The sequence below is a fragment of the Danio rerio genome, chromosome 15 (genome assembly GCF_049306965.1).
Source record: "Danio rerio strain Tuebingen ecotype United States chromosome 15, GRCz12tu, whole genome shotgun sequence".
Classification (NCBI taxonomy): domain Eukaryota; kingdom Metazoa; phylum Chordata; class Actinopteri; order Cypriniformes; family Danionidae; genus Danio; species Danio rerio.
The window spans coordinates 22,838,579-22,851,569 of record NC_133190.1 but is presented as its reverse complement, the minus strand read 5'-3'; the positions used below and the strand labels follow the sequence as shown (position 1 = coordinate 22,851,569).

The window sequence follows — 12,991 nt, the reverse complement described above, 5'->3', positions numbered from 1 at the left end:
CTAATAAACAAATAAAATGACAAAAGGCAGGAAATGTCATGTAAATTTCTTTACAACTCTGGCTTATTTTTTAAATCAGTTAAAGACCTATTTGAACGAGTGATATGAGTTAACTTGATACTTAAGATATTAAGGCCTAAAAATCACCAGTTTTTATGATACATTTTTATTTATTCAACTAAACTGTATGTGCACTATATAGGCTAACAAATCACAGAATCACTTTTTAAAGCAATTTGTTACCATTTTTGTTAATGTTCCTATACTATTAGGCATTGCTGTTTCTTCAAATTATTGTAACTAAAACACTGCAAATGTAGGTATTTTAATACTGTTGTTAATGTGAAATTGTTTTTATATACTCACCAGTGTTATTTTCTTTCTTGTGCTTAACACATGGAGAGTGTCAGTTTCAGGTCCAATATCCATCCTAGCCATTTTTTTTTCAAAACAAGGCAGATTCATCATAATTTTCAATTTCCACAAGTTTACTAAAGATTAAATACATAAATAAATAAAATTCTTATGCACAAAAATAACCTGCAACTCAACTTTTTTATGCTGTGAAATTTATTAGATGAATTTTGACAATTTACAGTAATTAGATGTTTACTGCTACAACATTGCTCTAAATTGATGTTGATGTTGCTGTCTAGTAGCAGTTATACTGACAGTTATTATGGCAAATGCTTCATCAGGCAGCAGATTCAGGTTATAAGAAATTCAAAGCACTGTATGTTGAAAGACCGCCAAAGTGTAATCTGTCAGCATGTCCCAGAAATTCTTAAATGCTGTCAAATTGCTTTTGTGTCATGAATTGTACATCGGTTTGTGTTTGTTGCACTAAATCAAGCAATCAGTCAACATGTGGTCCATCATATAACAGTTCATTTCATTTGAATGCTTTGATATTTTTCGGTTTTATGTAGTCTGCCACATTCTTTTTTATAGTTTAGATGTTAAAGGATTTTGTGTCTCTGCATGCAGATATTCAGCAGAATCTGGCTTGCATTATGCAATAATGTGTCCTCTGTCTATATGCCAAGTTCATAGCTGAACTGCTGTTAATCTCAAGAGCACACAAGGCAGTGAAGGCATCATGAAACAGTCAAAAGTAAACACGACAAGCCATTGTAAGACTGATAATCATCTAGATAAACAATAAATGCAAGGAAGAACATTGCAAAAATATCAAAGCAGGCTTGGCTTGTTTGTCAGCAATGGTTTTGAGTGGCCTTTTGTAAAGTTCATTACATTATACTTGCTTCTAAACCCTTAGAAACAGTGCAGTGAGAGAGTGTTGAGTAACAAATGGATCATTATGATGTAACATGTATCAAAAGGTCAAAGTTAGTTCAGTGAACTTGTCTCATCACATAGCCCATGTTTATTTAAATCCCTCTGACAATGAAATACTTTCAATTAATTTAGTTGTTGTTCTGTGCAAGTTCCCCCGTTTCATTTATAAATTCCTAATTTTAATATTACATGCTTAAAAGATGTACAAAAATAAATAAATAACAATGTTCTCATATTTAATGCAGTATAAGCTAATTTTACAGTTACAGAAATGGTGTTTTCAAAGTTCCTGTTTCTCTAATCCCCACTTTCTGAAAACCTCATTTGAATGGTGAGATGGGACAGTCTATTATAATTTATCAGCAATTTATAGGCTGCAGTCAAAAGCTTAATGAATCAGTTTTAAGGCTGTCTCAAAGCTGCTATGTAACGAAGGCCAGCTAATAAGTGCTGTGCAGATAAACCTCACTCCTCTGACCAGCAATACTCCCATGCGGAAGGTCGTCAGTTCGATACCAGCCCAGAGTGGGTTGGGTGGCGTAGGACCGGCATGTTTACACTTGCACAAAGACATTAAGATGGATGTTTCACAATCAGATTTACACTTTTACATCTTCAAGCAGCATTTGCAATAGATATCGTCTAAAAGCATTTTAATAGGGACACTCTAAAGTAACAGATGTTGTTTAACAGAAGAGTACATAATCAATGAAACAGAAGTCATGGATTTAGAGGTAGTTTGCTGTCAAAGCACACAATTGTGGCACATATTCTATAAAAGTTAAAATTTATTTATGAAAATATATCTTTGCATATACAGATGTGCGCAGTATGCTTGTAGCTTAGAATACGGCGTCTGTTCTGCCACCTCTGGAGAAGCACTTCAGTGTCTGCAGAACCGCTCCTTCAGATCACGTACTTAAAGTTTTCCTGATGCATCTTCTTTTCATTTCCTATGGAGCACAGATTCTTTCAGCATTCATCTGTTCTAAGATGTGTTGCAAGGTGTTTAAAAAAGTCTTTGTACTTTCTTCTTTGTAGAGCTCGCAGACTGGACATTTCATCTCCATTTCGTCCTGTAACTTAAAGTGATTGTGTAATTAGTTCAGTGCACAAACAGATGGAGGGTCTTGCAGATAATACATTTCCTACAACAATGAAGTTACGTTAGTGTGAATATGCCATGTGAATGACGAATGAGGACAACAGAAGTAATCAGAACAACAAAAGAGCACCAATAAGTATTTGCTATGACAAGTCCTTGTTAGATGAAACGGTTTGTCCTAAAGGGACTTTGTTAATACTCCAACAACTTATTTTTAAATCTCATAAAAATTTGAAATTTTTTAATATGATTTGTTTAGAGAATAATATGCAACACCCTAGAACAATGGTCTCAAACTCAATTCCTGGAGGGCCACAGCTCTGCACAGTCTAGTTCCAACACTCACCTGCTTAATAGTTTTTAGTAGTCGTAAACACCTTGATTAGTTGCATAGATATATACACTAGATGTCCCCTGGCCTATTGTTGTCTATTGGACGGAATGCGTCAATAGCGCCGCCATCTTGCTACAGGGCAGCGCTCCTTTGAAATGAATGCGGGACCAAGGTACAGTGGAGGACTGTGGCCATCCAGAGCCAGAGATATACACATATATCTATGATCGGGAGTTTTCCTGGATGTTAGTGTGTAATTTTTTTTTCTAATTACGAAAATTATAATTTTACATCACTTTTCTACATTGATGGTGACCGCACGGGCATTCCTGACACAAAGCTTGTGTTTGTGTGTACAGAAATGTACTATCCACCCTCCCTGTTAAATTTAATATAATCCGTGTCCTGAAACACAGCTCCTCTCCTGCTTTCACTTCTCATACTGACGGAGGGAGCGATGCGTTTGTGAAGGAATCCCCCGAATGACTCTTTCACTAACATTAGCCGACAATAATACAAGTTTCTGGCAGCGCAGCATTTCGTTGTCATATTTCTTTTGCATTGTTTGATGATTTTATACAACAAAACTAGCATAAGCACAGTGTTTAGTGCGAGTTGGAGCTGCTTTGCCGTATGGTGAATGCAGTAAGTGACTGTTATCCTCAATAACGTTACCTGATTAGCACAAAAGATCAGAACATACAAAAACAGAAAAAAAACTTAATATTACCTATGAAATGTTCTGCTTTTGTGCTTTGTTTTCTTTGTTTGCTCGTTACTACACCCGTAGACAGCGCTAAAGTCCTGCATCTTAACGTAATAACACTGTCTTGACTAGTACGGTTGAATGACATTTGTCCTGGGAGCACTGTACCAATGTGGCGGCACTATTGACGCATGCTGAGGGTCCCTATGCGATATCTAGTGTATATATCTATGGATTAGTTGGATCAGGTATCATTAATTAGGGTCAGAGTAAAGCCATGGTCACACTCGACTTTTCGCCCCATAGACTTCCATTCATATGCATGCGATTGTGGCAGACTGAAAACACAAGATCGTGCGACAAGTTTTGTAGTTCGCTGCATTGGAAAGTTCAAGCTCGGTGAACTCTGACCAATCTATGATGAAAACATGACCTCTCTGGACAATTTATTATATGGAGTAATCACTTGCTTTTTATTGTTTAATCATCTTGTTGAATCCTGCCCCTTTTTGCAGCAATGCACAGCGCTTAAAACTGTGCAGAACTGTGGCCCTCTGTGAATCAAGTTTAAGACCTATGCTCTAGAACAGCGTTGCTAAACCCTGTTCCTGGAGATCTACCTTCCTACAGGGTTCAGCTCCAACCTTGATCAAACACACAGGAACCAATGAATTAGGACCTGAACAGCACTTGATAATTACAGACAGGTGTGATTGATATGGGTTACAACTGAAATCAGCTGAAAGGTAGATCTCCAGGAGCAGGGTTGAGCACCCCTGCCCTAGTAACATCAAGAACATCCAAGCAATTGCTTAGTAACACCCGAGTAGCTATTTACTAGCTAACATAGCAATATCTAAGCAACAACATCGTAACCCTCTATCAACATCTTGCAACCACCCAAAACTCCTGAGCAACTGCTTAGTGATCACATGGCAAGAAACATTCCTTCGACCATTACAAAAACATCACTTCAAAACTAATTCCAATTTGAAGCTTTTAAAACTGTATTAAAACTGCTGTAGGGTTTGCTTTAGGTCATTTTTATTCAACAAATGGCAATAAACTTTGTAAAATATTATTCAAATATAACCAAAGAAAATGACAAGCAGCACACTGAGTTAAATATCAAATTGTTAAGTAGACCGAAGTGTTATTTTCTTGCATTAAAATTACTAAATAGAGTTTGACAAAGTGATTTACTACCTTTTATAAAAGTGATTTACTACCATTTATAAACTAAAGTTTGTTAACCTGCGTGCAATTCAAATGTCCAGCATCATTTCCTTTAATAAAGCAGTATTATGGTAATTTACCTCTATAATTCATGCGCTGTATTTGTGTTGTTCATCTCAAGAACAAATTCAAAACTCAACCATTACTAAAGAAAACAAAAGTGAAGTTTCATGCAGCTGTCTAGCATTCCAGCAGTAATCTGAAACCCAAATTATTGCATGCACTTTCACGAACTTGTCAATGGAAAAATGTTTGCTATTTCAGCTGTATGACAGGTGAGTATAGCACCATGTGCTTTTACAATGTTTGGATAGATGCTAGTTTTTATTTATATGCTTTTTGGTATCAATTATAGAGTGTGTACACATAGTGCTTAAACATGGAGCTAATCTAACTAAAAAAAATGTATGATATATATACACAGGGGTTGGACAATGAAACTGACCAATTTAGTGTTAAATGTTTCATGGCTAAATTTGAAAAGCCTGGTGTTCAATCTTCATTCTCTGAACTTTTTATCAGTAAGAGCAGCATGTGAAGGTTTACTTAACAGAGTAACAGCTTTGTTTAAAATATCTCAATGCCCACAGCATTATGGTTATATCAGAGCTCAAATTAGGACATATTGTTGGTGCGCATATTGCTGGCGCATCTGACCAAGACAGCAAGTCTTTGTGTTATATCAAGAGCCATGGTGCTGTTCAGGAAACATTTTCCTCCACCAGTGTCACATAGTGACCTGGCCACTATTCTGCAAAAAGAATGGCTCAAAATTCCTTTGGCCACTATGCAGGCCTTATATCTTGTCATTCCCAAGAAAAAGTGATGCTGTATTGTCTGCAAAGAGAGGTCCTACACCATACTAATAAATAATGGGGTCTAAATCCAGGCATTTCAGTTTTATTGCCCAATATAAACATACAACTATTAAAATGTCATTAAAATCTACATATTACATTAAAGGTTATGTATTTATTATAAATAAAGCAACAATCATATGAGACGTACATGTTAATATAATCTATCCTCTTGTCTGATAATATATTTTCAGATTATTAAATCATCATAAAAGACTTGAACTCACTCTTTTTGTCACCCTGTTTAGAATCCTTTGTAGTTGCCGAAAGGCCAAACTCTCGACTTGGATTTCCACAGACAAAACACTCACTTCAAATGCAAAGCATGTAATTGTGGACTTGGAGCAGTTCTGCTAATGGAGATGACACAATAGTTAATACAGTGTTGGAGCCACAAGCTATTCATTTTATTTAGCCTGTATTTGTTTGTTTTATCTCACAGTGCTGTTAACTGTTGAAATTTAATGAAGTACCAAAGACCACAGTTTCAGTAAAAAAAAAACACAACACATCATAAAAGTTATCCTTTTCATGTTAAAAAGACTTTTAAAAAGAGTTTTTGTTGTAAACATCTGCAACAGTGATGTGCAAATTTTCTGTTCTATTCTTTACCTTTTTAAGTGATAAGAATAGCATATGTATGGTCGCTGAGAGAGCTTAATGTGCTACAATTACAAAAAAATGCCAGCAAACTGAGAAAAGATCTTTATCAGTTTAACAGCACACATGCTGCAAATCCTCAAATTGCAAACAGAAAAAATGCGCTGCATTTTCACACACCACAAATGATTAATGAAACAAAACGCAAACGTGGCGGACCCAGCTATTTAAGTTATGGTTATTTAGGCGAATAAATACTAAAGACACAGGATTCTGGATATTAAAATAAACAAAAATAAAAATATCACAATTCAAAGATCACCTACAACTTCACTGAACAATAATACCGGCACAGTGGCATAAGTATCATTTTTTGTTCCCCTTGAAACATTTCCCCTGTGTTCTATTCTTTTTGTGTTGTGAGAAAATGCAGCATGTTTTATTAATGCTTGCACACTTAGCATCAGCAAATCAGTACAAAAATGTATTCCAATTAATATTAAAATAACCCTTTTCGAATTGTTCAAAATGAATACTCTCTTGTTATGTTGGGGGCTGTTTTCGCCCCAATAACTTCCATTATAATGACATGTTTTGATTGTAAAGCCTTGACGCCAGACAATTATGCACTCTTGATTGTGGATGATTTTCCTGTTGGAAGCGGTAAAATTTCTAATTTTTACTGACCATCAGTTGGTAGAATTAACCCTATAGGTAGGCAAAAAGTTTCTGGCTTTTCTATGGGATTCTATGGAGAAAAACAGCAAATGATAGTGTTCGTGCATAAATACACTTACTATATTTTGAGAGCTGCACTGTAACTTATGATCAACAGTAAAAATTGCAAATTGTACCTCTCCCCAACAGGGAAAACCACCAACAATAAAAAAAAACATGATTATATGTTATCAATCTGTCCAGAGTGTATTGAGTTTTTGAAAAAATTCCAAACCATTTTTCTAAATTATGTGTGGAGATAAGATTTGTCACCAAAAATCATTTCATTTGCTGAAACACAGAGAACATTGTGGCCAAATTAAGCCTAAAAATCCCCCCCAGAGTGGAAGAAAACTTCCTCAACAGCACACAAGGGTTAAGATCAACAAAATCTTAAGTAAAGAGAACAAATGTCCCAACTGTTGTTTACAAACGTTTACAAGACAATAACTCAAGTGTTGCATCTCTTCATGCAATAATGTTCAATGAACACTTATACAACCTACATTAATATTTGTTATTATTATAGCAGCTGGTAGCCCTTTACTTGAAGGAGGTGTTCATAAGCCTGTCAAGACTCCTTTATAATTCTGATGTGAATATAAACAAGATTTTATGCATGCTTACAACAACTGTCATCAACTCAGATCATGTTTTGAGTGGAACAAACTGAATTTGTCATTACAATTTCTCAGTAAAAGCTGAAATACTCTGTCAAATAATTTTATAACAGTGTCAATATTTGATGACATTTTAATGTCTAATTAAATTTGTAGAACAGCAGTTGAGGTCAAGAAAAATATTAATGACGTTGTTTATAAAATTCATGACACAATTATTATGGCCTGATGACAATTATGTTTATGACAGGTTTATAACAGGTTATGTCGTCTTAATGTCCAGTTGTCATGACAAATAAATTATGAGGTATTTGTTAATTTAAAGTTATCATAACTAAAACACCTCAAGCAATGTCATCTTTGCATTTATAATGACATCACTAAGTGAAAGACACTAAGGCCTCTATTTTAACGATGTAAGCCCAAAGTCTAAAGTGCAAGGCGCAAAAGCATTAAGGGCGTGTTCGAATCCACTTTTGTTATTTTAAGGATGGAAAAATATGCTTTGTGCCCTGGCGCATGGTCTAACAGGGTTGAGCTTATTCTCTTAATGAGTTATTGGTGTGTTTTGAGTATAACATGGATTGAAAAATTGAATGTTTACTGGCAAGAAAACCATCTGTGTGAGAATAAAGAATGAGCCTCCTCCATTCTGCCGCTTTACTTTCTCTTTCTATTTACTTTTACTCTTTACTCGAACGAAAACTCATTCCACTCAAGACATCTATAAGCCTACATATTTAATGTATATAACTATAATATTATATCGAATTGCTGTAAAATTGATCTCAATAACAATGATAAGCTCTGGACTTTTTTTTACTCTATATTGATCTAAGAGGGAATTTGGGAATTTAAAAGTGTGCTGTGTTGATATTAGAGATGTATCAAATATTCGGCCACCAAAAATGTATTGGTCGAAAATATGTTATGCCATTTAATAGACCCTCTAATTGTTGTGGCTGCAGTCTTTGTTGGGGTACTCTTAAATGGGGTAATACTGACAACTTACATTAAAATATATTGTTATTGTTCAATATGGAAAACTATTGTTAATATTGTTGAAGCCATATCACTTAGCCCTAGTTTCAGTTGTCTCAACATAGTAACGTGCCAACAATGCGCCTAAGTACACCTTCCTTTCAGAACAGCACACCCATGAGTCCACAAAGTGACGCAAACAGAATTGCTATTTAAACAGCGTGGTGCAAAAAGTAAAAATTAAGGTTGCCCTAGTCGGAAAATAGCAACAAATCACGCCAAACACGTCTTGAGCCTTACTGCGGCAAGTGTATGAAAGGGCTCTTAATGTTATAAGCATGCATATTCGTGATAAGGTTTTATGAACAACCTCTTTAAGTAAAGTGTTACTCGGCAGCTTATCAAAAAAATTACATCTAGTCTTCAGCTGTAAAACAATTACATTAAATAAATATGTACTCCCATCAGATTAAAATGCCACTTCAGGCAAATGTACAGTATCCTCTGACCTACAGAAACAGCATGTTTGAATAGTACTGATAACCAGTGATAACACGTAAACTCACATACCTTATAATTTGCCTGAGTTGGAGTGTACATCATGCAATCGTTTTCCTGTAATGTGAGAACCCAAAACAAAACAAAAAAAAAAGAGTAAGAAAAGATCCAGAAACAAATATGTCTATATTTCCATAGGGCAAAAAAAGTAAATCATGTTGTACCACATTGTTCAGCTTAGCTGCAATCTGTTTCACCATTTCCACACTCTCTCTGCTGCACACTGACTGGCTCTTGATCTGTCTTGTCAACATTATCAGCAGATACAGAGATAATGACGTGCAAAGCATGGAATAGTAGAGTAAATCTGTCCTCATATCAAATGTCCAGCTCTCCCTCAACAGCAGATTTGTCATCAGGCCTAGGAAGAGATGGGGCGCTCTGAGGGGCTACATTTCCCTCTCGCTGGGGTTTGGACTTTAGTAGGTAGACAGTGGAGCACATGGCTGAAGACAAAAACTACTCGTAAGCCTAAAGAACAAGATAATGTTAAACAAGATAAAAACAAGATAAAACAAATGCTGATTGAAGAGGATTGTGCTTTGAAAAACAAAAGTCAATAAATTATAAGGGGAAGTTCATTCAAATTATAATCAATGAGTATGTTTACATGGACACCAATAATCCAATTTTAATTTGATTAAGACAATACTCTAATTAAGAATCTACTATGTAAACAGCAATTTTTGATTAATTTAATCAGATTAAGGTCAAAACCGAACTAAAGAAAAATCAAATGGAGACATGTGGAGTATGCCAATTTTAGTCGCATTATTGAAGTGCAGTACAGACATGTAAACACCGCAATCAAACTATTACCGTCATGTCAGTAGAACCACAGACACATACACCACGAAATTGAACTGCAAGTTTTTTTTCCCTATTCAGCTTGCTGTATGAAATTCTATTAAAACAACACTCTTCCGGCAGTTCATACTCGTATCCAATATCTCATTTGTCACGGGGGCATGCATGAAATGTTCCTGAATGAAAGTGCCAAACTGCAATTAAAGTCAACTAATTAAAAATGAAACAGCCAAAATTACATAAAAACTCCGGAGGACATGTGGATAGTATAGTGACGCAATGATCTTAATCGAATTATGTGCTATAACATGTGAAACAGGATCATGAAAGGAACATTCAAAATGCAACTCTTGTTAACACCTAATCATATTATTGTCTTAATTAGATTATTTTATTTATTTTTTTTTTATTTAAGGCAAATGATTTGATTGTTGATGTCCATGTAAACGTAGTCATTGACTCACCAATCACTTGTTTCAAACCTTTTTCACGTTCTTTTTTCTGTTGAACACAAATTGAGATGTTTTGAAGAAAGCTGAAAACCTGTAACCACTGACTTCCACAGGAAGAAAAACAAAAACTACAGACAATAATAGTTACAGGTTTTCAGCTATCTTCTAAATAGCGTATTTTGTTCAACACAATGAACAATGAAACTCATAAAAGTTTGGAGCCACTTGAGGGTGAGTAAATAGTTGAGTGCAATTTTATTGTAGGTAAATTATCCCTTTAGTGAATTTAATAGATGCTTTTTCATAAAATATTTTGTGATAATATTCTCCATATTTCAAATAAAAATACTGCCATTTTGCTTTTTTTAACCATAAGAAATAAAAACATTTGTTATAGTGACAAACTTTTTTTTTTTTTGCTGTTTATTTTGCTTTTATTTTATGGCATCCTACAGAGCAAACAAGTAAAATTAATGAACTCCACGTTCATTCACTTTAGGTTTAGTTGTTGCAGGTAGAAATGAGTATAAGATTTTGACAGTATGATAACCTTGAATAAAAATATCATGATTATTGCTCTAAAATATATTCATTTCAAATTTCAAATAACTTTTTCCCCTTTGAACACAATATATTTTATTTTGAGAAGCATTTAAAATAATTTGAAGCAGTAAACATGTCTAGCTACTTAACTAAAATAAATCATTGACTTCTGCTGTCTTCATTAGACAACATATCTAAAACACAGATAACTTTATAGTTATAAATCTTAATTATACCTTTGGAACGGTATAAAAGAAAATTTTGGTGGTTTTAAAACCTTGACTTTTCGAAACCGCAGGTATACCTTGAAAACGGGTGTCGTCCAATGCCTAGTTGCAGGTTTATGTCAATGTCAATTCTATTTATATAGCACTAAGGCTAGGCTATTAATCAAAGTAATTGAAATCAACATTCAGAACCAATAATCAATCTTTTTTTTTTTCAGGTATTTTTTTTTAATTACCTTCCTGTGGATTCATGTATTTTAAAATCAAGTAATGCACCCTTCATTCAAAAATCTTTCACTTGTAATATGTGAGCATATTTACTGCACAAAACTAATCAGTGAACTATATAAGGGCAAAAAACAAACTAATAAAAAAATAAATAATCGTCCAATAATTGTAATCAAGTTAAATTGTTCGATTAATCGGTTTTGATTTTAGGCCAAATCGTCCAGCCCTATATGGCACTACTAAACACAACCAAAGGTTGACCAATGTGCTGCACGGTGCAAATCACAAAGAGAAAGATAAAAACTATAGCTAAACAACAATTCTCACCGATAAAATGCCAAAATCAAAAAGGTAAGTTTTAAAAACAACATAGTTTGTTTTAAAAACAGACAGAGATTATATAGATCTAATACAGAGGGGCAGAGCACTCCACAATCTAGGACCAGCTACTGTGAAAGTACTGTCAGCCCTGCATTTCAGCCTCGATTTGGGGATAAATGATACTCTTAGATTTGATGACCGACAAACCAAGCTAATCTTCAGTCAATGTGAGTACTTCGGAAATGAATAGTTTTTACTATAGCAAGCAGCTTCAAATACAAATATTATTTTAACCTGAAGTTCACACATTTAGATTTGAAAGCTCTAGAGGTTTGCTACTGATTTACCTTTATAAGAAGGACATGTATCAAATCAAACTTTGACCCATGCTTAAGGGTGTAGTTCAACCCAAAGTTATACTCTATTTACAGTATATAGTGGTTCAAACCTTTTTCTGTTGAACACAAAAGAATATATCTGAAGATGGAAACAGCCATTAGTCTAGTAGTAAAATACTTTCCAACATAGCCTAGCTTAAAATGTGAGCTCACCAGAAGAAAGAAATTCGAGGGGTTTTGAAAAAGGTGAGTCTAAACAGTCTTTATTATTGTTATTGGGTAAACTATCCTTTTAAATAGATGTCCAAACACGTAAACTGAAGGCTGGCTGTTAACAAATGTAGTTAAACAGTAGCAGCGACTTACCTCATCAAACATTTCTGGTGTAAATATTTGAACAAATCCGTTGGCAGAACTGCATGTTCAAGTATAGCCTAATCATGCTGCATAAATCAACGCTTTTTCATCGGACCCAATTCCAAGGAAACGCTGGTTAAAAACAAAACAATGCTACAATAAACTATCGAAAGCCGAGTCGTCACCCGCTCATTGTTGAGGTCACATGAATAACTGTAGGCTAAGCATTGTCTTCATGAGCACCGCAAGGTAGTCAAATTTGACAACGCTCTGTATTGTTCTTATATAGGCTACCGCCGCGTGTTGGGCTGGTCTGTTTCTGACAGTGAGTCACACAGACATCTGCATTTAAGCCTGCGAAAATGAAACCACATCACAGCGTGTTGATTTTGACAACATGGAAAAAGCTTTTGACAATACGCTGAGACTATCAGTGCGTCATGCAGTTTTCCAAACACATCTACGCAACACAATATTCCGTGACAATTAGACTAGTAAAAGCTATTATAATATTTCAGTGTTATAGGTGCAGCATCACACCTCAATGTCGTAAGTTATTTCATTTTGTAAAATGAATTAAAAACCCAGGAAGCAATTAAGGTCAGCACTGCAAAAATGTCAAAATTTGAAGTGTCCCAAGCCCACCTTGTCTTCATATAAATATACATTTAGAGAACATACTGGCTTGCTTCAAATTAATGCATT

General features: G+C 34.8%; 1 protein-coding gene across 5 annotated transcripts; it reads right to left on the bottom strand.

Annotated features, from left to right (window-relative positions):
* Positions 1–1,530: 1,530 nt before the first annotated feature.
* Positions 1,531–12,744, bottom strand: il15l (interleukin 15, like). 5 transcript variants are annotated; one of them, NM_001009558.2, is given in 5 exon segments: positions 1,531–2,381; positions 5,765–5,887; positions 9,026–9,070; positions 9,178–9,484; positions 12,296–12,744. In NM_001009558.2, coding segments are annotated over 4 exon segments (489 nt in total). In that variant the 5' UTR covers positions 9,370–9,484; positions 12,296–12,744; the 3' UTR covers positions 1,531–2,252.
* Positions 12,745–12,991: the final 247 nt, after the last annotated feature.